This window comes from Entelurus aequoreus, linkage group LG14 (genome assembly GCF_033978785.1).
Source record: "Entelurus aequoreus isolate RoL-2023_Sb linkage group LG14, RoL_Eaeq_v1.1, whole genome shotgun sequence".
Classification (NCBI taxonomy): Eukaryota; Metazoa; Chordata; class Actinopteri; order Syngnathiformes; family Syngnathidae; genus Entelurus; species Entelurus aequoreus.
The window spans coordinates 36,300,267-36,326,867 of record NC_084744.1 but is presented as its reverse complement, the minus strand read 5'-3'; the positions used below and the strand labels follow the sequence as shown (position 1 = coordinate 36,326,867).

Sequence of the window (26,601 nt, the reverse complement as noted above, 5' to 3'; positions counted from 1 at the left end):
TGTGGCCAGTATGTATTTGTACTTCCAAGTACTTCCATGTGACCACCATGTATTTGTACTTCCATGTGACCACCATGTATTTGTACTTCCAAGTACTTCCATGTGACCACCATGTATTTGTACTTCCAAGTACTTCCATGTGACCACCATGTATTTGTACTTCCAAGTACTTCCATGTGACCACCATGTATTTGTACTTCCAAGTACTTCCATGTGACCACCATGTATTTGTACTTCCAAGTACTTCCATGTGACCACTATGTATTTGTACTTCCAAGTACTTCCATGTGACCACTATGTATTTGTACTTCCATGTGACCACTATGTATTTGTACTTCCATGTGACCACCATGTATTTGTACTTCCAAGTACTTCCATGTGACCACTATGTATTTGTACTTCCAAGTACTTCCATGTGACCACCATGTATTTGTACTTCCAAGTACTTCCATGTGACCACTATGTATTTGTACTTCCAAGTACTTCCATGTGACCACTATGTATTTGTACTTCCATGTGACCAGTATGTATTTGTACTTCCAAGTACTTCCATGTGACCACTATGTATTTGTACTTCCAAGTACTTCCATGTGACCACTATGTATTTGTACTTCCATGTGGCCAGTATGTATTTGTACTTCCAAGTACTTCCATGTGACCACCATGTATTTGTACTTCCATGTGACCAGTATGTATTTGTACTTCCAAGTACTTCCATGTGACCATTATGTATTTGTACTTCCAAGTACTTCCATGTGACCACTATGTATTTGTACTTCCAAGTACTTCCATGTGACCATTATGTATTTGTACTTCCAAGTACTTCCATGTGACCACCATGTATTTGTACTTCCAAGTACTTCCATGTGTCCACCATGTATTTGTACTTCCAAGTACTTCCATGTGACCACCATGTATTTGTACTTCCAAGTACTTCCATGTGACCATTATGTATTTGTACTTCCAAGTACTTCCATGTGACCACCATGTATTTGTACTTCCAAGTACTTCCATGTGACCACCATGTATTTGTACTTCCAAGTACTTCCATGTGACCACCATGTATTTGTACTTCCAAGTACTTCCATGTGACCACTATGTATTTGTACTTCTAAGTACTTCCATGTGACCATTATGTATTTGTACTTCCAAGTACTTCCATGTGACCACCATGTATTTGTACTTCCAAGTACTTCCATGTGACCACCATGTATTTGTACTTCCAAGTACTTCCATGTGACCACCATGTATTTGTACTTCCATGTGACCACCATGTATTTGTACTTCCATGTGACCACCATGTATTTGTACTTCCAGGTGACCACCATGTATTTGTACTTCCATGTGACCACCATGTATTTGTACTTCCATGTGACCACCATGTATTTGTACTTCCAGGTGACCACCATGTATTTGTACTTCCATGTGACCACCATGTATTTGTACTTCCAAGTACTTCTATGTGACCACTATGTATTTGTACTTCCATGTGGCCAGTATGTATTTGTACTTCCAAGTACTTCCATGTGACCACCATGTATTTGTACTTCCATGTGACCACCATGTATTTGTACTTCCAAGTACTTCCATGTGACCACCATGTATTTGTACTTCCAAGTACTTCCATGTGACCACCATGTATTTGTACTTCCAAGTACTTCCATGTGACCACCATGTATTTGTACTTCCAAGTACTTCCATGTGACCACTATGTATTTGTACTTCCAAGTACTTCCATGTGACCACCATGTATTTGTACTTCCAAGTACTTCCATGTGACCACTATGTATTTGTACTTCCATGTGACCAGTATGTATTTGTACTTCCAAGTACTTCCATGTGACCATTATGTATTTGTACTTCCAAGTACTTCCATGTGACCACTATGTATTTGTACTTCCATGTGACCAGTATGTATTTGTACTTCCAAGTACTTCCATGTGACCATTATGTATTTGTACTTCCAAGTACTTCCATGTGACCACCATGTATTTGTACTTCCAAGTACTTCCATGTGACCACCATGTATTTGTACTTCCAAGTACTTCCATGTGACCACTATGTATTTGTACTTCGAAGTACTTCCATGTGACCATTATGTATTTGTACTTCCAAGTACTTCCATGTGACCACCATGTATTTGTACTTCCAAGTACTTCCATGTGACCACCATGTATTTGTACTTCCAAGTACTTCCATGTGACCACCATGTATTTGTACTTCCATGTGACCACCATGTATTTGTACTTCCATGTGACCACCATGTATTTGTACTTCCATGTGACCACCATGTATTTGTACTTCCATGTGACCACCATGTATTTGTACTTTCATGTGACCACCATGTATTTGTACTTCCATGTGACCACCATGTATTTGTACTTCCATGTGACCACCATGTATTTGTACTTTCATGTGACCACCATGTATTTGTACTTCCATGTGACCACCATGTATTTGTACTTTCATGTGACCACCATGTATTTGTACTTCCATGTGACCACCATGTATTTGTACTTTCATGTGACCACCATGTATTTGTACTTTCATGTGACCACCATGTATTTGTACTTTCATGTGACCACCATGTATTTGTACTTCCATGTGACATTGTGTCGTGGTGGTAAATATTAAAATGTCAATAATAAAAGCAACACGTCACCTGCCAGAAAATCAAACAGCAACTTTTAATACAACACTGAATCCTTATAAGGCATGAGTTGTTACAGTTGTATTTAAATGGTTTTTGTTTTTTTTGTGGTGGTAAGGTAAAGGTGGGGGTGGGGGGGTTGCGCTTGGTTATTTAAAAAGCAATGTGCACATTGGGTTAGATGGAGCATTATGTACAGCACCTGCAAATCTTTTTTTGTCTACAACTCAGATTGAGTTATTTTTTTGGCAGGGTGGTTCACCTCAAGAGAAAAACATAAAAAAGCATAAACAAACATTCAAGCTTTTTCGGTATTTGTGCTGCCAGTGCATTTTTTTTGGTAAAGACACACCACCAAGTACACGGCATCACTAACAGGCTTCTTATCCAGCTAACCTTAACCCTATCCCGTATCATCATTGAAATGACTTTAACCCTAACCCTAACCCTAACCCTAGCCCTAATGACATGTACAGATGTCTATTTTCCAACACAGGAACTTAAAGATCAGGGGCCTCAAGGATTAAGACTTTTATGGATTTCCTCCTTTAAAATGCTGTACACTCAAATCCAAAAAGCGGCCCCAGGTGTATTAGGAGTGCGTGCACACAAAAACCTGGACTGTGCCCTTTTTCACATCAAAGTTGAGATGTCTCAAGGGTGAACTAAATGTGGAAATGTGACACACACCTGATGCTTGGTAAGAAATGTCAAACAATGACTCCTCAGAATGATGGATGTGCACACCAGAGACATATGAACAATTGGCACACCTCCGTATGTGAAATTACACCAATAAATATAAAAACTCAGGCAAAAAAAACCCTGAAATGATGGACATGTTAGCCAGGTGTACCAAGTTCCTGCACAAGGCAGCTGAACAGGCCAACTTTAAAGCAACAGGGTTAGGGTTAGGGTTAGGGTTAGGGTTAACCCAATGTAATGGGAGTTATTGACTGCTGGCCATCACATGATCAATATGTATACGCCAACAGAAAATATTGTCATTGGATCCATTTTACAGATCCCCGCAACCCTCTAAGGGACAAGCGGTAGAAAATGGATTGATGGATTCTACAGATCATATGTGGTTAGAGTGCCATCTCCAGTTTGGGTAGGAGATCTTGTCCCAAGTGGAGGAGTTCAAGTACCTCTGAGTCTTGTTCACGAGTGAGGGAAGAGTGGATGGTGAGATCGACAGGCAGATCGGTGCGGCGTCTTCAGTAATGCGGACGCTGTATAGATCCGTTGTGGTGAAGAAGGAGCTGAGCCGGAAGGCAAAGCTCTCAATTTAGCGGTCGATCTACGTTCCCATCCTCACCTATGGTCATGAGCTTTGGGTTATGACTGAAAGGACAAGATCACGGGTACAAGATCTACGTTCCTATCCTCACCTATGGTCATGATCTTTGGGTTATGACCGAAAGGACAAGATCACGGGTACAAGATCTACTTTCCTATCCTCACCTATGGTCATGATATTTGGGTTATGACCGAAAGGACAAGATCACGGGTACAAGCGGCCCAAATGAGTTTCCTCCGCCGGGTGGCGGGTCTCTCCCTTAGAGATAGGGTGAGAAGCTCTGTCATCCGGGAGGAGCTCAAAGTAAAGCCGCTGCTCCTCCACATGGAGAGGAGCCAGATGAGGTGGTTCGGGCATCTGGTCAGGATGCCACCGGAACGCCTCCCTAGGGAGGTGTTTAGGGCACGTCCGACCGGTAGGAGGCCACGGGGAAGACCCAGGACACGTTGGGAAGACTGTCTCCCAACTGGCCTGGGAACACCTCGGGATCCCCCGGGAGGAGCTGGACAAAGTGGCTGGGGAGAGGGAAGTCTGGGTTTCTCTGCTTAGGCTGCTTCCCCCGCGACCTGTCCTCAGATAAGCGGAAGAAGATGGATGGATGCATGTGGTGCACGCCAACATGTGTGCTCACTTCCACGTTGACAAAAGAAATGTGCACACTTGAATACATCGGAATGTTTTTGGTATGTTTTCTGGATTTAAGTGTACAAAACTTTTTAGTAAGAAATCCATGCAAGTCTTAATAAATGAGACCCCTGGCATTTAAGAAATACATTTCTGACCCGGGTAACATCTTGTCTGAGTGAAACAGCATCTTTGTTGAAGTCCAATTGTTGGCATCTCTAAGGATCCCACATCTTTGTGGGCTTTGGACGTCCGAGCTGGCACTCAGGCGTCCGCTTGTTTGTGGCCTGAAATGAATAGCCTGAAAATAATTATTATCAAGAACATTCTGGCTTCATTCTGGGGTCTCGCCAGGGTCTGATGTCGCTAGCCTTTTGTGTGCAGCAATACAGGAAGTGGAAAAAACCCTATTTGTGACTGATGTGATAACAAGAATAGGATTAAATACGATCTGCTTCTTCCTTTCCTGTTCAGACATGGACATGTGACCTGTGACAAACAAGGAATGTCAATGTAAGCCTCTGTGCATGTTTGAAGACACCCAACTAAACGCAGAAAAAGTACCTTGACCTCACGAGATGGCTCTTTTTTTTTACAAGCCCGAGAAATTTAGAGAGGTGGGCTGTTAGCTGAAAACGCCTCTTGGAGTAACACACGCCATGTTTAAGATAGACTGCGGCTGTTTCTTTCATCTTCATTTCAATCACTTGGAAAATAGAGGGAAGACAATAGAATAAGAATGTTTGCAAAGGACATTTTTAAGTGGGATTTTGAGTTGGCGAACCCGAACCCGAGCAAATGAACGTCGGCGCATACATTTGTGAAACTTTACAGAATCCTAAGCACCGTGTAGCTGTGAACCTAATGCTAATGCTAACCAGTAAAGCTAAATGAATTGGATGGAGGTGTGTTGTCAAGACATTCATTCTTTAATTGTTGTTATTGACATCTAAATGGACTCACCAGACCCTCATCCTATGTAACCATGTTACACTCCCCCATATAGCATCAGCAGGATTTGAATAAATGACCCCTAGATTAAAAAAAGAAAGACTTTGAGTGGCAGTGGAAGTGCAAAGCACACAGATTACAGGACTTCTTTTACCCGGGTAAAAAGGTTCTTAGTTGTTAGTGATGATGTTGGTGGGGAAAAATTGGAACGGCAAAGCATAACATGACATCATCCAATGCACATTGACTTATTTCCACCCTTCACTCATTCTCGGGATAGTTTTGAAAGCAAAAAAACAGGTTCTCATGTTATGTTTGTGTTGGTCCCTCAAGAGTTGGACCTTACATATCAAAATGACTTTTGTCTTTGCAAGCCAGGGGCCTTAAGTGTTTCCTATGAGTCCCCCTGCTGTCATTGACTTTGCCAAAAGCAAGGCAGGTATAACAAAAGTTTACTTCCAGCGAGTTCAGCATCTCAACACAGCCCCATGGTCTGGAAGTCAACCGATTTGTCGTCATGATACAAACGCCAAAGGAAACCCACTCAAGAGACGTTGACTGTAGACCATGTCAAGATTATCCATACATCCTTGAGCCTCTTTTCAGCCTTGAACCTCTCCTGAGCACAAAGCTAGCTTGCTAGCTGCACAGCTGGGCCAGCTCAGGTTGAGGGGAGGCATTTGGGAGCTTGGAGTTAAAGATCTGGAGGGCCTCCTTGATGCGTGCCACCTCACCAGCTGACAACTTGAGTCGATGCCGCAGCAGACAAGAAAAAAGGTCGAGCGACTGAGGTGCTGGTGGCGTTAACCTATTAATGCGATCCCTCATCTCCAACAACATCAAGAAGGCAGCTTCCTGTGTACCTTGCGTATATGGGTAGTCCAACTGGAGGATTAAATCCTTGATACCCTCAGGGTCAAAGTGCATGCTGTATCCAAACACTTTCAGTGTGTTGATCTTCATATAGCCCAGGTTGGATGTCTGATCCTCCATGTCCAAAGGTTCATAGAAGAGTGTTTCATTCACTGTTGGATCACCTGTGACGATACGGCTTCGCAGGTAGATGTGGACCGTTTCAAAGAAGGACTTCCACCGGTTCCCCAGCGACAATGTCCAGTTGTAGCATTGTGCAGCCGCTGCAGAGTCCAGTCGAGTTCTCTCCCAGTCGGGGAAGTCCGGCCGGTTCACTGGCATGAACCAACTCTCCGAGTGACTCCCCCCAAAAGGGTTCACGTAAATTGCAGGCACGGGTTCCAATGTTGAGTTCTTAGTTGAGCAGATCTGGAAAGTAATGGCCATCAGCATGTGGATGAGATTGGATTTGTTTTTATTACTCTTGAGCGTGAGCAGCATCCTCTTTCTCCAGGCAGGATTGAACCAACTTCCCAGGCGTACATCATTGCTGATGTAGATGGCATGGACCTCTATCCTGCTGTCCAGCTGCTGAAGCAGGTACTTTGCCTGGAGAAAGATAAAACACTTTCAACTTCTCCAGGCCAACAAGAAGAGACACACACACGTGGACCAACAATGGCCCACAGCTTCTCAGAGTATCTTAAAGCTTGTGAAAATACATGATTACCTCCTCTTTATTAACATTTGCTAGCACCACGAATCGCAACGTCAACAAGTATCGGCACTTTGCTACACTAAAGCAAGAGGCAACAAAACAGAATGATGGACTACTCAGTGGCCTAGTGGTTAGAGTGTCCGCCCTGAGATCGGTTGGTTGTGAGTTCAAACCCCGGCCGAGTCATACCAAAAACTATAAAAATGGGAGCCATTACCTCCCTGCTTGGCACTCAGCATCAAGGGTTGGAATTGGGGGTTAAGTCACCAAAAATGATTCCCGGGTGCGGCACCGCTGCTGCCCACTGCTGCTCACTGCTCCCCTCACCTCCCAGGGGGTGAACAAGGGGATGGGTCAAATGCAGAGGAAAAATGTCACCACAGTGTGTGTGTGACAATCATTGCTACTTTAACTTGAACTTTACAGATGACGATTGACAATAAAAGAGTACTTTTGCTAAAACTGAGTCTCGTTGATGCCACCAGGCCATAACTGGGTATTTACCCTCTTCAACTTTCAATGACAACAATTGGAATACAAAATAAAGTCAGTGCTTTAATTAAATCAGAGATGGTAAGCTACAATTGCATTTTTGCTACTAAATCTAATATATTCAATAATAGTTGTCTGTGTTTAGTGAAAAAGGTGCTCATGAAAAAAATGTTTTGGAAAAATCAGCATTTCATTAAAGCACTATTAAGCATGAACTATGCTAATGAGAAATCCATCCATCCATCCATTTCCTACCGCTTGTCCCTTTTGGGGTTGCGGGGGGTGCTGGAGCCTATCTCAGCTGCATTCGGGCGGAAGGCGGGGTACACCCTGGACAAGTCGCCACCTCATCACAGGGCCAACACAGATAGACAACATTCACACACTAGGGACCATTTAGTGTTGCCTATCAACCTATCCCCAGGTGCATGTCTTTGGAGGTGGGAAGGGCCTATCCCCAGGTGCATGTCTTTGGACGTGGGCGGAGCCTATCCCCAGGTGCATGTCTTTGGAGGTGGGAGGAAGCCGGAGTAGAACCCACACAGTCACGGGGAGAACATGCAAACTCCACACAGAAAGATCCCGAGCCCGGGATTGAACTCAGGACTACTCAGGACCTTCGTAATGTGAGGCACATGCACTAACCCCTGTGCCAACGTACTGCCCTAATCAGAAATGTTTGCCAAAATACCAATCATTGCATAATTATTGTACCACCATGTCAACATTTGTTGGCTTATTATCCTTTGGTGCACCCTAGTCAGTAGGTCAGTGCAGGGGTCAATATTAGTGTGTTGGGGTTAGATTTGGCTTCATCCGCACTTTAAAAGGTGAGAGAAGAACGCACTGCCGACCTGATAAGAGAAAGAGATGATAGAGTATTATCTGCTTACAGATGCACACTGCAGCTAGCCCTGGATAGTCCCACTCTTTAAAGCTTCAGCCAAATGCAGGATTCTCACAGGAATAAGGCACATCTACAACCTGAAGGACTGTATATAATATTATTGTGGCCTGGTCCACCTGAGTGTGAGAATGAAGGTCAGAAGCTCTTTTAACCTCAGCATCCGGCATGTCCAGATCCAGGTTCAAATAGTGGTCCAGGGACGAGGCGACGCTTGGTCGACAGGAACCGAGGTGTAAGAGGTTGCCGTGGTGGCAGGATCCACAGCGGGTGGCGTTGTCGGCGGCACACGTTGAACAGGAGATGGAAGAGGTGCCGACGACACAGGGAATGACACCCTGACAGGGGGGCTGGTCCACAGGACAGCTGCAGCTCTGGACTTCCTCCGAGAAGAAGCCCAGGACTCCATGCTCGTTGCAGTAGAGCAACGCCTGAGCCTGAGTCAACCAAAAGGCAAGCGGCCTGCAAAAAAGACATTATGTCAGCAAACATGGTATTATTCATCACTGTCACTTGGTACAGCTGCACAAGACACAAAGCAAATGCTGTTTGACAAACTCAGACACAACAAGCGCAAATATGTAGACCTCTTTCACCGGAACCCTGCAATAATATCTCACCACTGATGTGGCCAAGTGATACTTGACTCTGATCGCCAGCTTTTCTTTAGAGCTCAATGAACGCTAATTGAGCATTTCAAATGATCACATGTCTGCTAGTTTATTTGACCCCCCCTCTGATAATAATGCAAAGACATTCAGCAACCCTTCTTAAGAACACATTTTGTTCTTAGGCCCACTTACACAGTTCTTAAGGAGAATTTTGTATTCACCAATGTTTTCTTAGCTGGGATTTGTTCGTAGGTAAGAACAAAATCTGCGAGTGCTCCAGAGCACTCTTAGGGTGGCCTAGTTGTTCTTAAGTGTGACAAGTTCCCTTACTTGGGGACGGCGTGGCGCAGTTGGGAGAGTGATCGTGCCAGCAACCTGAGGGTTCAATCCCCACCCTAGACCAACCTAGTCACATCCATTGTGTCCTTGAGCAAGACACTTCCCCCTTGCTCCTGATGGGTCCTGGTTAGCGCCTTGCATGGCAGCTCCCGCCATCAGTGTGTGAATGTGTGTGTGAATGTGGAAATAGTGTCAAAGCGCTTTGAGTTCCTTGAAGGTAGAAAAGCGCTATACAAGTATAACCCATTTTACAATTTTTTTAACTTCTATTGTCTAATCTTACATTCATATCATAGATAGATAGATAGATAGATAGATAGATAGATAGATAGATAGATAGATAGATATAGATAAGACAGACAGACATATAGCAAAATGAGCATTATATAGACATTTCAAAATACCGCACGCACACACGCACACACACTGACCCACACGCACACACACTGACCCACACACACACACACAAGATGCCGCAGATGGTGCCCTGGGGAGGGAGCGCATATTTCACCACCATGTAGACCTATTTGCCCGAAGTGAGGAATATTTATTTAAACGCTGCAGTCCCCCCTTTCTTAAACTTACGTTTTGACATGTTGTATTTCCCCCACAGGATAATACGAATTTCTCTTCTGTAATAAGTTTGTGTTTTCTCCATGTGTTTGATGTTTGGCTTTTCCGCCGGAATTGTGCCCTTATATGGGGAATTAAGGGCGTTTACCTATGCAAATTACGGAATTAAGGGCGTTTACCTATGGATATTGGGGAAATAATGGCGCGTTTATATGCAAATTATGATAGACATGCACACGCTCACCATTTGGCATTTAGCAACGGGGACGGCGTGGCACGGTTGGGAGAGTGCCCGTGCCAGCAACCTGAGGGTTCCTGGTTCGATCCCCAGCTTCTACCAACCTAGTCACGTCCGTTGTGTCCTTGAGCAAGACACTTCACCCTTGCTCCTGATGGGTCATGGTTAGTGCCTTGCATGGTAGCTCCCGCCATCAGTGTGTGTGTGAATGTGGAAATAGTGTCAAAGCGCTTTGAGTACCTTGAAGGTAGAAAAGCGCTATACAAGTATACCATTTACCATAACTTAAGAAGAGCAGGTGGGAACAATCTGGCCGTTTAAGAACACATCATGAATCTGACTGTACTCCTCTTAGGAAATCACTTAGGAAGAAAGAGTAGAGGAAAAGTTAGGAACTTTTTGCTGAATGGGGCCCAAAGTGGGTATGAGCTGGTGGAAGGTGAGTAAGGAATAAACACACACTTGGGTGGTCAAATAGAAATATGCTGCCAGAAGCACCTGATGATGCAATGAAAGGAAGTAAACACCTACAAGTACTACTTCAGTTTGTGAAGGAACCAAGGCTTTTTCAATTGGTCAGGAAACCTCTACTCAAACAAAATGGTGGACCTTACACATTGTATTTTTCTAAGTCCAGGGAGGGTTTTCCACGTGTGCTTACTTTAGTGTTTACCTTCATATCTCAACTTCAGAACACTTGATCTTCTTTTGGTTGGTTTCACTTGTTTTAGTCCAATCACACGTCTGTAAATACTATTGTTTGGTTTTTGTCTGACACAGTTGAACACTTTGGGCCTCCAGTCAACCAAAAACCTTCAATCTAATTAGGAAAATTGATCTGAGATGACTTGAGTTGAGTTTGTGTTTATTTGGAACATGCATGCATACAACATGATACATCACACATGCATGCATACAACATGATACATCACACATGCATGCATACAACATGATACATCACACATGCATGCATACAACATGATACATCACACACGCATGCATACAACATGATACATCACACATGCATGCATACAACATGATACATCACACATGCATGCATACAACATGATACATCACACACGCATGCATACAACATGATACATCACACATGCATGCATACAACATGATACATCACACATGCATGCATACAACATGATACATCACACACGCATGCATACAACATGATACATCACACATGCATGCATACAACATGATGCATCACACATGCATGCATACAACATGATACATCACACATGCATGCATACAACATGATACATCACACATGCATGCATACAACATGATACATCACACATGCATGCATACAACATGATACATCACACATGCATGCATACAACATGATACATCACACATGCATGCATACAACATGATACATCACACATGCATGCATACAACATGATACATCACACACGCATGCATACAACATGATACATCACACATGCATGCATACAACATGATACATCACACATGCATGCATACAACATGATACATCACACATGCATGCATACAACATGATACATCACACATGCATGCATACAACATGATACATCACACATGCATGCATACAACATGATACATCACACATGCATGCATACAACATGATACATTACACATGCATGCATACAACATGATACATCACACATGCATGTATACAACATGATACATCACACATGCATGCATACAACATGATACATTACACATGCATGCATACAACATGATACATCACAATTTCCAGTTTCTCTATTCAACATGTCCAAAAAGAAGTAGGAAGAAGCAGAGCTTATTTAATCCTACCCCTTTTCCTTTACATAGCTGTTGCTAAAACTTTTGTTCACTTCCTGCTTTGTTGGCCAAGTATGTTTAATACAAAAATCATTTGATATGGTAGACTGTGCGCTTTGTTCCATTTCATCAAAAAAGTTAAACAACTACGAGCCAACGTTGTACCGTGGCAGCATGGTGTCAAATGTGGCTCCTGGCTGGACTCCTCAAACTGGACGCATCGTTTGCTGGACTGTGTGGCGGTGATGAGCAAACGAAGATTAGGGTCTGTAACTGGGAGCAAGGGGAAGAGTGGGCCAGACTGTGTGTGATGAGTTAGGGCCTGTAACTGGGAGCAAAGGGAAGGAGTGTGCCTGACTGAGTGTGATGGGTTATGGCCTGTAACTGGGAGCAGAGGGAAGGAGTGTGCCGGACTGTGTGTGATGGGTTATGGCCTGTAACTGGGAGCAAGGGGAAGGAGTGTGCCGGACTGTGTGTGATGGGTTATGGCCTGTAACTGGGAGCAAGGGGAAGGAGTGTGGCCGACTGAGTGTGATGGGTTAGGGCCTGTAACTGGGAGCAAAGGGAAGGAGTGTGCCTGACTGAGTGTGATGGGTTATGGCCTGTAACTGGGAGCAAGGGGAAGGAGTGTGGCCGACTGAGTGTGATGGGTTATGGCCTGTAACTGGGAGCAAAGGGAAGGAGTGTGCCTGACTGAGTGTGATGGGTTATGGCCTGTAACTGGGAGCAAGGGGAAGGAGTGTGGCCGACTGAGTGTGATGGGTTATGGCCTGTAACTGGGAGCAAGGGGAAGGAGTGTGCCCGACGGAGTGTGATGGGTTATGGCCTGTAACTGGGAGCAAGGGGAAGGAGTGTGCCTGACTGAGTGTGATGGGTTATGGCCTGTAACTGGGAGCAAGGGGAAGGAGTGTGGCCGACTGAGTGTGATGGGTTATGGCCTGTAACTGGGAGCAAGGGGAAGGAGTGTGGCCGACTGAGTGTGATGGGTTAGGGCCTGTAACTGGGAGCAAAGGGAAGGTGTGTGCCTGACTGAGTGTGATGGATTATGGCCTGTAACTGGGAGCAAGGGGAAGGAGTGTGGCCGACTGAGTGTGATGGGTTATGGCCTGTAACTGGGAGCAAAGGGAAGGTGTGTGCCTGACTGAGTGTGATGGATTATGGCCTGTAACTGGGAGCAAGGGGAAGGAGTGTGCCTGACTGAGTGTGATGGGTTATGGCCTGTAACTGGGAGCAAGGGGAAGGAGTGTGCCCGACGGAGTGTGATGGGTTAGGGCCTGTAACTGGGAGCAAGGGGAAGGAGTGTGCCCGACGGAGTGTGATGGGTTAGGGCCTGTAACTGGGAGCAAGGGGAAGGAGTGTGCCGGACTGTGTGTGATGGGTTAGGGCCTGTAACTGGGGGCAAGGGGAAGGAGTGTGCCCGACGGAGTGTGATGGGTTAGGGCCTGTAACTGGGAGCAAGGGGAAGGAGTGTGCCGGACTGTGTGTGATGGGTTAGGGCAGGGGTCGGCAACCTTTACCACTCAAAGAGCCATTTTGGCAAGTTTCACAAATTAAAGAAAGTGATCGGAGCCACAAAAAAAAATTTACAATTTAAAAAGAAAAACACTGCATACAAAGCTTAAATGCTTTGTGCTATGTTAACCAGGGGTCTCCGACACGCGCACCGGCACGCACTTTCATGGGGACATTTGATGTTAGCGCAGCCCGCGAGTTTTGAACGAATGACGCTTGATGGCGTCATACTTGCCAATCCTCTCACTTTTCACGGGAGACACCCAAATATCAGAGCATTATGACTCTGCATTTGGTGCCCTCTACAGGCTGGCCTACCAGTGTACCTGTTGACCACACGTAGAATGCAGTCCCAGCTTGTTCACGTAAGTGACAGCAAGGCGTACTACCTCAGCAACCACACATCTTACACTGACGGTACCAATACCCAGAATCCCATGCAGCACTAACTCTTCCGCTCAACCAACGCAAGGAGAGGGGGGGGGGGGGGGGTTGATGTGTGGGGGGGTTGTGGTAGCGGGGTGTATAATCCAGACCGGAAGAGTTAGGGCTGCATGGGATTCTGGGTAATGGTTGTGTTGTGTTTATGTTATGTTACAGTGCAGATGTTCTCCAGAAATGTGTTTTTCATTCTTTTTTGGTGTGGGTTCACAGTGTGGCGCATATTTGTAACGTAACAATGTTAAAGTTGTTTGATACGGCTACCGTCAGTGTAAGATGTGTGGCTGATGAGTAAGTATGCTTTGCTGTCTCCTGTGTGTACAAGTAATAACAACATGCAACATGTGGCTGGACTGGCACGCTGTATGCTATAGAGGACAATTACTGCGGTGCAATTAGGGCACGCCCTTTTATGTGGTAATTTGAGTGGAAATAGGATTATTTTTTCCCTGGGAGCAATCTATGAGAGACACTGAGATCCATAAATCTCCTGGGAAAATCAGGGGGGGTCGGCATGTATGTAGCTGAGCCGCATCAGAGTGGTCAAAGAGCCGCATGCGGCTCCGGAGCCGCGGGTTGCCGACCCCTGGGTTAGGGCCTGTAACTGGGAGCAAGGGGAAGGAGTGTGGCCGACTGAGTGTGATGGGTTATGGCCTGTAACTGGGAGCAAGGGGAAAGAGTGTGCCCGACTGTGTGTGATGGGTTATGGCCTGTAACTGGGAGCAAGGGGAAGGAGTGTGGCCGACTGAGTGTGATGGGTTATGGCCTGTAACTGGGAGCAAGGGGAAGGAGTGTGCCCGACGGAGTGTGATGGGTTAGGGCCTGTAACTGGGAGAAAGGGGAAGGAGTGTGCCGGACTGTGTGTGATGGGTTAGGGCCTGTAAATGGGAGCAAGGGGAAGGAGTGTGCCGGACTGTGTTGCGATGGGTTATGGCCTGTAACTGGGAGCAAGGGGAAGAGTGGGCCAGACTGTGTGTGATGAGTTAGGGCCAGTAAATGGGAGCAAGGGGAAGGAGTGTGCCGGACTGTGTTGCGATGGGTTATGGCCTGTAACTGGGAGCAAGGGGAAGAGTGGGCCAGACTGTGTGATGAGTTAGGGCCTGTAACTGGGAGCAAAGGGAAGGAGTGTGCCTGACTGAGTGTCATGGGTTATGGCCTGTAACTGGGAGCAAGGGGAAGGAGTGTGGCCGACTGAGTGTGATGGGTTAGGGCCTGTAACTGGGAGCAAAGGGAAGGAGTGTGCCTGACTGAGTGTGATGGGTTAGGGCCTGTAACTGGGAGCAAGGGGAAGGAGTGTGGCCGACTGAGTGTGATGGGTTATGGCCTGTAACTGGGAGCAAAGGGAAGGAGTGTGCCTGACTAAGTGTGATGGGTTATGGCCTGTAACTGGGAGCAAGGGGAAGGAGTGTGGCCGACTGAGTGTGATGGGTTATGGCCTGTAACTGGGAGCAAGGGGAAGGGGTGTGCCCGACGGAGTGTGATGGGTTATGGCCTGTAACTGGGAGCAAGGGGAAGGAGTGTGCCTGACTGAGTGTGATGGGTTATGGCCTGTAACTGGGAGCAAGGGGAAGGAGTGTGGCCGACTGAGTGTGATGGGTTATGGCCTGTAACTGGGAGCAAGGGGAAGGAGTGTGGCCGACTGAGTGTGATGGGTTATGGCCTGTAACTGGGAGCAAGGGGAAGGAGTGTGCCCGACGGAGTGTGATGGGTTAGGGCCTGTAACTGGGAGAAAGGGGAAGGAGTGTGCCGGACTGTGTGTGATGGGTTAGGGCCTGTAAATGGGAGCAAGGGGAAGGAGTGTGCCGGACTGTGTTGCGATGGGTTATGGCCTGTAACTGGGAGCAAGGGGAAGAGTGGGCCAGACTGTGTGTGATGAGTTAGGGCCAGTAAATGGGAGCAAGGGGAAGGAGTGTGCCGGACTGTGTTGCGATGGGTTATGGCCTGTAACTGGGAGCAAGGGGAAGAGTGGGCCAGACTGTGTGATGAGTTAGGGCCTGTAACTGGGAGCAAAGGGAAGGAGTGTGCCTGACTGAGTGTCATGGGTTATGGCCTGTAACTGGGAGCAAGGGGAAGGAGTGTGGCCGACTGAGTGTGATGGGTTAGGGCCTGTAACTGGGAGCAAAGGGAAGGAGTGTGCCTGACTGAGTGTGATGGGTTAGGGCCTGTAACTGGGAGCAAGGGGAAGGAGTCTGCCCGACGGAGTGTGATGGGTTATGGCCTGTAACTGGGAGCAAGGGGAAGGAGTGTGGCCGACTGAGTGTGATGGGTTAGGGCCTGTAACTGGGAGCAAGGGGAAGGAGTGTGGCCGACTGAGTGTGATGGGTTATGGCCTGTAACTGGGAGCAAAGGGAAGGAGTGTGGCCGACTGAGTGTGATGGGTTATGGCCTGTAACTGGGAGCAAGGGAAAGGAGTGTGCCTGACTGAGTGTGATGGGTTATGGCCTGTAACTGGGAGCAAGGGGAAGGAGTGTGCCCGACTGAGTGTGATGGGTTAGGGCCTGTAACTGGGAGCAAAGGGAAGGAGTGTGCCTGACTGAGTGTGATGGGTTATGGCCTGTAACTGGGAGCAAAGGGAAGGAGTGTGCCTGACTGAGTGTGATGGGTTATGGCCTGTAACTGGGAGCAAGGGGAAGGAGTGTGCCGGACTGTGTGTGATGGGTTATGGCCTGTAACTGGGAGCAAGGGGAAGGAGTGTGGCCGACTGAGTGTGATGGGTTAGGGCCTGTAACTGGGAGCAAGGGGAAGGAGTGTGGCCGACTGAGTGTGATGGGTTAGGGCCTGTAACTGGGAGCAAAGGGAAGAAGTGTGCCTGACTGAGTGTGATGGGTTATGGCCTCTAACTGGGAGCAAGGGGAAGAAGTGTGGCCGACTGAGTGTGATGGGTTAGGGCCTGTAACTGGGAGCAAGGGGAAGGAGTGTGGCCGACTGAGTGTGATGGGTTATGGCCTGTAACTGGGAGCAAGGGGAAGGAGTGTGCCCGACGGAGTGTGATGGGTTAGGGCCTGTAACTGGGAGCAAGGGGAAGGAATGTGCCGGACTGTGTGTGATGGGTTATGGCCTGTAACTGGGAGCAAGGGGAAGAAGTGTGGCCGACTGAGTGTGATGGGTTAGGGCCTGTAACTGGGAGCAAGGGGAAGGAGTGTGGCCGACTGAGTATTATGGGTTATGGCCTGTAACTGGGAGCAAGGGGAAGGAGTGTGCCCGACGGAGTGTGATGGGTTAGGGCCTGTAACTGGGAGCAAGGGGAAGGAGTGTGGCCGACTGAGTGTGATGGGTTAGGGCCTGTAACTGGGAGCAAGGGGAAGGAGTGTGGCCGACTGAGTGTGATGGGTTATGGCCTGTAACTGGGAGCAAGGGGAAGGAGTGTGCCCGACGGAGTGTGATGGGTTAGGGCCTGTAACTGGGAGCAAGGGGAAGGAGTGTGCCCGACTGAGTGTGATGGGTTAGGGCCTGTAACTGGGAGCAAGGGGAAGGAGTGTGCCGGACTGTGTGTGATAGGTTAGGGCCTGTAACTGGGAGCAAGGGGAAGGAGTGTGCCCGACTGAGTGTGATGGGTTAGGGCCTGTAACTGGGAGAAAGGGGAAGGAGTCGGCCGGACTGTGTGTGATGGATTATGGCCTGTAACTGGGAGAAAGGGGAAGGAGTGTGCCGGACTGTGTGTGATGGGTTAGGGCCTGTAAATGGGAGCAAGGGGAAGGAGTGTGCCGGACTGTTTTGCGATGGGTTATGGCCTGTAACTGGGAGAAAGGGGAAGGAGTGGGCCGGACTGTGTGTGATGGGTTAGGGCCTGTAACTGGGAGCAAGGTGAAGGAGTGTGCCGGACTGTGTTGCGATGGGCTATGGTCTGTAACTGTGAGAAAGGGGAAGGAGTGGGCCGGACTGTGTGTGATGGGTTAGGGCCTGTAACTGGGAGAAAGGGGAAGGAGTCGGCCGGACTGTGTGTGATGGATTATGGCCTGTAACTGGGAGAAAGGGGAAGGAGTGTGCCGGACTGTGTGTGATGGGTTAGGGCCTGTAAATGGGAGCAAGGGGAAGGAGTGTGCCGGACTGTGTTGCGATGGGTTATGGCCTGTAACTGGGAGAAAGGGGAAGGAGTGGGCCGGACTGTGTGTGATGGGTTAGGGCCTGTAAATGGGAGCAAGGGGAAGGAGTGTGCCGGACTGTGTTGCGATGGGTTATGGCCTGTAACTGGGAGAAAGGGGAAGGAGTGGGCCGGACTATGTGTGATGGGTTAGGGTCTGTAACTGGGAGCAAGGGGAAGGAGTGTGCCGGACTGTGTTGCGATGGGTTATAGTCTGTAACTGTGAGAAAGGGGAAGGAGTGGGCCGGACTGTTTGTGATGGGTTAGGGCCTGTAACTTGGAGCAAGGGGAAGAGTGGGCCGGACTGTGTGGGCCCACTAAAATAACATCCTTAAACATAAATGAATCTTGTGTTCTCAAAAAAAACAAGAGGGTTAGGGTTTGAGATTTGAACATGTGGAAATGCTGTTTCTTGTGATATTCTAAAAGGGGATCTAGCTCAATTAAACTCAGACTTTGAAAAAGTAGACTGGAATTTATTATCACACATCAATGAAGAAGCAAATTCTGCATTAGGTTTTTAGGCAGTCCAAATGAAATCAACATAAACAAAAAGGCAATTCTACTTTGGTTGACAGATATGGAATATGATGACGTAAAGAGATAATCTTCTTGAGAAAGCTTTGAAATCTGGTATTGACCAATTAAAGATTATTGCGACTTAGTTGTAAAAAAGCTCAGGAGTAGCTAACTCTATTGATTTAATCAGACGTAGTACAGGAAATGGCATGAAACATGTAAATGAGATTTCTTGTAAAGAAGTGTACAGAAATATGAGATGAACAATAATCAGCATCTAACACAAAATGAAAAAATAGTAGTAAATGCTTCTCTTTGAAAGATTGTGTACAAGTTCTGTCGTCACTATTTGGGAATAGAAAATACAGATATAAAAACTGTAGATCATATTAAATCAGTTCGAATTGTAAAATGACTTAAAAATCTGAAGATATCAATGGGCATCATTCTTGTAGAGTGCAAATAAATGCTACTGCTTTGTGTGGTGCAACTACAACGTGTAGGTGATTGTTGATTAATAGACAAATAGTCTTTGACATTCTTTGATGCCATGGCTTGCTCTCAGAGTTGTATTGAATAATAATAGTACATTCGAAATTATGTTATCAACAGTTTATTTGGGAATCACCAAAAATGATTCCCGGGCGCGGCACTGCTGCTGCCCACTGCTCCCCTCACCTCCCAGGGGGTGATCAAGGGAATGGGTCAAATGCAGAGGACACATTTCACCACACCTAGTGTGTGTGTGACAATCATTGCTACTTTAACTTTACTTTATTATATTTGATGTGCTGCATAAGATTTGCTTTGTGCAAAAAAAGTGTGACCAGTGCACAATCACACAACTTAGAGGAATCATTGCTTTTGACTCTTCTTTTTTTACTGCAGCTGAGATGAAAATGCAAAAACTAATTCCAATCTATTTTGCAAGGGTTCCGATGTAAAATGGGATGTGCGGATACTTTCCCAAGGTTAAATTGCACAGTGCCTGAAAGCAGCAATCCCATACCCTGAGGCCCGTGACACATAGGACACAAATGAGCGATGATGAAAGAAATGGATGTGTGCAGGGAGATAATGGATCTTCTGCAGAGAGCTTGTTGTTGCTGGGAGCTGGGTTAAGACCAGAGCAGAAAGACAGCTAGAAAGTGTGGAGGGCAGATGGACTGATGGGTGGCGGCAAATGACTGTCAGGGAAATGAAGGCTCTCTGTAAACAAGCAGTGCACGTCAAGACTTGATTAGAGTACCTTGAAACTACACCCTTCATCTGTCCTACATCACCACTCTTTCCTTCTCTAGTCCACTTTGATTGCTCACTTCTACCTTTTCTTGGACTTCAGCATTTTTTTGATTGATTGAAACTTTTATTAGTAGATTGTACAGTACAGTACATATTCCGTACAATTGACCACTAAATGGTAACACCACAATAGGTTTTTCAACTTGTTTAAGTCGGGGTCCACGTTAATCAATTCATGGTAAATTCATGGCAGGAGGGAAGCTCGTTGCAGGTACTGTACTCGTCACTTTAATGAATGATCGTTTTGTGTTAAATACATTCAACTTTTTTATATTCCAGCGTGGAAATATTAACATTGAATGTGTCTTGGACAACTTAGTGCTTGACTTCAACTCATTCATGTCTTTACCATGAATTGATTAACGTGGACCCCGACTTAAACAAGTTGAAAAACTTATTGGGGTGTTACCATTTAGTGGTCAATTGTACGGAATATGTACTGCACTGTGCAATTTACTAATAAAAGTTTCAATCAGACAGACAGACAGCAGCTTTATTTCGGGGCGGCGTGGCGAAGTTGGTAGAGTGGCCGGGCCAGCAATCGGAAGGTTGCTGGTTACTGGGGTTCAATCCCCACCTTCTACCATGCTAGTCACGTCCGTTGTGTCCTTGGGCAAGACACTTCACCCTTGCTCCTGATGGCTGCTGGTTAGTGCCTTGCATGGCAGCTCCCGCCATCAGTGTGTGAATGTGTGTGTGAATGGGTGAATGTGGAAATACTGTCAAAGCGCTTTGAGTACCTTGAAGGCGCTATACAAGTATAACCCATTTATTTATATTTTGTCCATTCTTAACATACATAAGAACTGAAATTACATTTTCGGCACAATCCCGCTAAGAGCAGACATACTTTACAGGGGGACAAGACGGGACCGCCAACGGATCAGCCACTTACAGCACTCCTTAAAAAGGTGGGGAAAGGTGACATTGGGAAAGGGGGAAGAGTAAAAAAATATCAGTCTGAGGCTGGACCCTCAGGAGTGGGCCAGACTGAGTCCGAGGAAAAAACCTCACATAGCATGGCACACATAAACATGGTACATGTAATCAAAACAACTCGCAACAGAAGAGGGGAGAAAGTTCAGACAAAGACAAGGACACAAGAAAGCAAGCAGGGAAGGAGGGAGCGGAGAAGTGGTGAAGGCGTTAATGCGACCGCCCTCACCAAGAGGCAAGACAGAATTCAAATAACAATAATAATAATAATGGATTAGATTTATATAGCGCTTTTCTAGACACTCAAAGCGCTTCACAGAGAAGTGAGAACCCATCATTCATTCACACCTGCTGGTGGTGAGCTACTTTCGTAGCCACAGCTGCCCTGGGGTAGACTGACGGAAGTGTGGCTGCCAATTTGCGCCTCCGACCACCACCTATCATTCATCATTCATTCACCGGTGTGAGCGACACCGGGGGAAAGGGTGAAGTGTCCTGCCCAAGGACACAACAGCAGCGATTTTGGATGGTAAGAGGCGGGGAGCGAACCTGCAACCCTCAGGTTTCTGGCACGGTTGCTCTACCCACTACGCCATGCCACCCCTAAATGAGGAATACATTCGCCATAAACAATGTAATAAAATAATAATAATAATGAATTGCATTTGTTACGCACTTTACATTTGTTAAAATCTCAAAGTGCTACAAAGTATTAAAAATAAAAATAGAAAGTAAGACTATATAATAAAAAATTAAAATAGAAATGAGTCATGACACACACTAGATAAAACAGAAACATAGATAAAGTGGAAATAAGAGCCTGAAAGCACTGGATAAAAAAACAGATAAGCAAGCAGTGCATTTAAAAACAAGAAGGCAGAGAAATTAGATAAAAGCTGTGCTAAAAAGGTGGGTTTTTAGTCCCTTCTTAAAATGGTCGACCGACTGTGGTGCTCTAAGATGGTCGGGGAGAGCGTTCCAAAGTTCGGGAGCGGTCGAGCAGAAAGCCCGGCGGCCCATAGATTGTAACTTTGTCCTGATGGGTTTGAGGAGGTTAGTGTTTGAGGAGCGGAGGCTGCGGGTAGGAGGTTGAGGGGAAACTAGGTCCTTGAGGTAGGAGGGGGCGTTGCCGTAGATGCATTGGTGAGTGAGCAGGTTGATCTTAAATTGGGTCCAGGATGCAATAGGGAGCCAGTGGAGTGATTTGAGAATAGGTGTGATATGATCACGCTTGCGCACTCTCGTCAGGATCCTCGCTGCGCTGTTTTGAATGTACTGGAGCTTTTTGATGCTCTTTTTGGGGACCCCGACGAGGAGTGCGTTGCAGTAATCAAGCCTGGAGGAGATGAAGGCATGGACGAGTCTTTCAGTGTCGGCTGGGGTGAGTGAGGGGCGGAGTCTTGAGATGTTGCGGAGGTGAAAGAAAGAGGTTTTGCGCAGATAGTTGATGTGGGCTTCAAAGTTCAGGTGGGGGTCCATTTTCACTCCCAGGTTGGTCACAACTGGGGAGAGTGGCAGGTCCTGTCCAGAGAAGGTGATGCTGGTTATGGGGCATGTGTTCATCTGGTGTGGGGTGCCTATTTTCATGACCACTGTTTTTGAGCTATTGAGCTACAGGAAGTTGATGCTCATCCATGCCTTTATCTCCTCCAGGCAGGTGGTGAGAATGGAGAGGGGCGTTGGAAATGAGGGTGAGGTTTGCATTGTTTGCAGGTAGAGCTGCGTATCATCAGCATAGCAATGGAAGGAAATTCCATGCCTGCTGATGATACGGCCAAGGGGTAGCAGATACAAGGTGAACAGGGTGGGGCCGAGGACAGATCCCTGGGGCTGATGTAACATAATTGTTACATCACATGTATTTTCAGAGTATTTTACAAAAGTGACACTTTAAGCCTTATGTCGGCTGAGCAACTATTTTCATGTCAAAACTGGACTGTAACAGCACCCCCCATTTTCATGTCTAAAATAATCGGGACGCTTATTCCACTAACCCTTCATTGGTATACATCATTCCAGGATGAAATTATAACTGCCGGCTCTGTGTACACAAACGTTAAACTTGTCCAAGGTCACTCCCGTTCGAAGCCAATCTGTTTTCTGAAAACTAATGTTATGTTGCACTGACATTGATTCAGTATATATTCTTCAATAGAATTCAGTGGAACCTCCATTTACTTTACAAAAGACAAGTGTGGGGTCCTTCTCTTGTTGCCTTATTTGTATTTGACTTTATGAAGTGGATTTGTTTAATGTTTGACGCAGTCGGACCAGAGCAGGGGGAGTTGAAAGAAAAAGAAAAAAAAAAGAAGCCAAAAGGGAAATTGGGGGGACAAGAGGGGGATAAAACAGAGACAACAACAACAGCAACAACATCAACAACACCAGCAAGTACGTTATGTACAAATATGATTTGAAAAATGATAGCAAAGAACTAGTTAGTTAAGCAGAATCCCTTATGAATACAAAAATCACAGCCAAAAACAACACAATCTGCCCAGTCCACTGGCGGGGGACCCCCAAATAAACACAACAAAAGCAAAACAAAGTCATCGCGACAGAACAGTCACGGCCATCACACGCTCAATGCCCCCCAAAAGCACCCATACACAAACCTAAATCTGTAATTCTACCAACAGCCACGGAAGTCACTGTCCCAGCACAGGAAACACCGTCCCAGTACAACAAGAACCACACCATCCCCATCAGTGTGTCCAGACGGTCTATCTTTACATCCATCCATCTTCAACCGCTTATCCGGAATGGGGTCGCGGGGACAACAGCTCCAGCAGAGACCCCCAGACTTCCCTCTCCAGAGCAACATTAGCAACTTCCTCCTGGGGAATCTCGAAGCATTCCCAGGCCAGAGAGGAGATGTAAGCCCCCGATCTGGTCCTTGGCCTGCCGCGGGGTCTCCTCCCAGCGGGACGTGCAACAAGGATCTCCCTAGGAAGACGCTCGTGAGGCATCCGCACGAGATGCCTGAACCACCTAAGCTGGCTCCTTTCCAAGCGAAGGAGCAGCGGCTCTACTCCGAGTCTCTCTTGGGTGACTGAACTTTTCACCCTATCTCTAAGGGAGATGCCAGCCATCTTTCTGAGGAAACTCATTTCGGCCGCTTGTATCCACGATCTTATCCTTTCGGTCATGACCCACACTTCATGACCATAGGGGAGAGTAGGAATGTAGATTGCTCGGTACACCGAGAGCTTTGCCTTCTGGCTCAGCTCTCGTTTTGTCACAACAGTGCGGCAGAGAGACTAAAGTCCGGTCTATCCTTTCCCATTTAAATCTGCAGATCTTGCAGAATGCTCTTAAACAGATGCAAAACAGGCTTTAGAGGTACCAGAACTGTTCCCCTAAAGGTACAGGGGCAAACATACACTGACCAGGGTTGTTTGGACCTAGCACAAAGCTGCTGGCCAATGTAAATGTCAGTAGAGATACATTTCATCACACAGAAGCTACAAGAAGTGGAAAGAGTCTTTTAAACGTATTTACAGAGGAATATGAAGTATTCCAAGCGACGACCTCAGCTGCTTACTACTGAGACTTTGTTAGATAAAAGTGAAATGAAGGAAGAGTGGAATGAAAAATCACATCAAATATTAATTTTCTACTTTGTGACATGTTAATTTATACACCATCTGCATAGTTATTAGCCTCACGCCGAGTGAGCCGAATGCTAAAGCTAACGATAAATCTAATGCGATCATGTTGTAGACACTGACATTTTTTATTTATATGTTGTTATTTACAGCTGAAATATCACCTGACCCTCATGAGTTCCTCATTTACCAAGACGAGAACTTTCTGACTGTTGGACACTGTGGACAATTTATTTTGATATACAATATATTATTTAAAAACAAAGTGTATTTCATTTGCTTATACTTTAGTGAAATAAATATGACCTAATATCGTCTATTTTCATGGTATCAGTGTAGAAGTGTACTGTACTACTCTTCCACACCTCAGCTTTATTTGGATAATTAACCCTGAACTGTGAAATGTGGTGGAAACACAACACTTCTGCAGAAAGTTTTAGTTCCAGGAACCAAGGGTTTCAGGAACTTGAGGTACCTGCACCTTGTGGAAAAAGGCCTCATTAGAAATACCAGGATTGGTTTGATCAACGTGACTTAGTGATTTATTCGTTGTTAGAAGAGAAAAGAAAAGCCCGAATGCAGGTAGGCTAGCTTGTCCTTGACATGAGAAGTCAAGTTGGCCTTAGAAAATCTACACCTAAATCTTGACCTATACAGTAAGTATTGGCTCCAGCACTTTACGCCATCTTCCTCACAGCTAAAGTGCAAGAAGCCTTTAAAGCCAGCAATGAGAACATTTAAATCCGGCATCGCATTGATTTCAAACTACTTAAGATCGCCTGTCTCAGAACCAACACAAAGGTCCAAAAAGAATGGGTCATGTCCGCAGATGATTGTGTAATGGCCGCTGACACAGAATGGGACTTGCAGCACCTTACTGATTGCTTCGCAAAAGCCACAATGAAATATGGATTTACCATTAGTGTGAAGAAGACACAAGTTCTAAACCAACCACAGCCTGGTGCAACCAATGCTTTTATTAACCTGAATGGAAAAGTTCTCAACTCTGTTCAATCATTCAACTACCATATTTTGCAGACCATAGGGCGCACCGAATTATAAGCCGCACTCCGGATGAGCGGGTCTATTCAGGTGATTATTTTCTAAATGTAAAAGACTTCCTTGTGGTCTACATAACATGTGGTTCTTTGCACAAAATGTTGCATAGATGATGTTTTACAGATCATCTTCAAGTCGCTTTCTGACAGTCTCTTCAGGATGCACCGTTTTGTAGGCGCTCTTATTTGTACTGTTGCAGATGTTCATGAACTGCTTATTGCTTATTGTTTTTATTATATTATAATATGTATGTTCCTAATATGTATACATGAAGAGCATTTCCCCCGAGGAGCGATAAAGTCATTCTGATTCTGATATGGACAGTACCTAACAAATAAATACGAATAAAAACGTTATTGTTTTGTTTTTTTCCCCCGCCAAAATATCTCGGAATGCTACTAATGTCTCTAGAGCCTTCTAGGTTAAATACCTAAATGTGTTCTAGGTGGAACTGTTTTTAGAGTGTCTTCCATCAAACAGTTAGGGTTCCTCCAGTTTGACAAAAGGTGGGGGAACCTCTGGAGAACTTGACGTTTTACAAACGACCATCCACTAGAATCATTCTTTTTGATTTTTGTTCCGTCAAACTTTCTAGTGTGAAGTACCTTTCCCGAGGCAGACTGATGCGAGGTTGCTTGGGACATCGTTTGCTTAGCGTGAACAACTTCCTGACGATCTTCTGAGCTTTGGCCAGAACCAAAGCCGCACTGGACCGGAGCTGGGCATAGCGCTTCTGGAGGGACACGTCTGCGGACCAGTATTTGGCCATCATGGAGACATTCAAGAATCTGTCGGCAGGCAAGCGCTTCAGGAAGGCTTTGAATTCATCTGGAAGACAAACAGGAAGGGAAGATGATGTCATCTAAATGAGTAATGTGGAATTAATTAGCCAAACTGTAAGAACATTCATTCATTTGCATTTCATCCCTGGTGCCCCACACAGATAATGGCTGGGGAGCCAAGTGTATAATTAGAATATAGCCTGAGAAAAGCTGTAAAAACCATTGAAATAAAGTAAACACCTGTCTACTCATTTATCTCCCCACATGAGCTCTCTATTCGTCATTAACACCACCTTTATTCCCACA

At 45.9% G+C, this 26,601-nt stretch overlaps 1 protein-coding gene across 3 annotated transcripts in view; it reads right to left on the bottom strand.

Annotated features, from left to right (window-relative positions):
- Positions 1–2,411: 2,411 nt before the first annotated feature.
- brinp2 (bone morphogenetic protein/retinoic acid inducible neural-specific 2) overlaps positions 2,412–26,601 on the bottom strand; it is a 255,555-nt gene continuing 231,365 nt past the window's right edge. For 2 of the 3 annotated variants that reach the window (XM_062069746.1, XM_062069745.1), the window contains 3 exons: positions 26,119–26,341; positions 8,614–8,956; positions 2,412–6,989 (listed from right to left, as the gene is read on the bottom strand). In XM_062069746.1, the coding sequence (XP_061925730.1) occupies positions 6,168–6,989; positions 8,614–8,956; positions 26,119–26,341 (1,388 nt within the window). In that variant the 3' untranslated portion in view covers positions 2,412–6,167. The remainder of the gene's footprint in view (positions 6,990–8,613; positions 8,957–26,118; positions 26,342–26,601) is intronic. The other variant, XM_062069747.1, reaches the window with a different exon arrangement.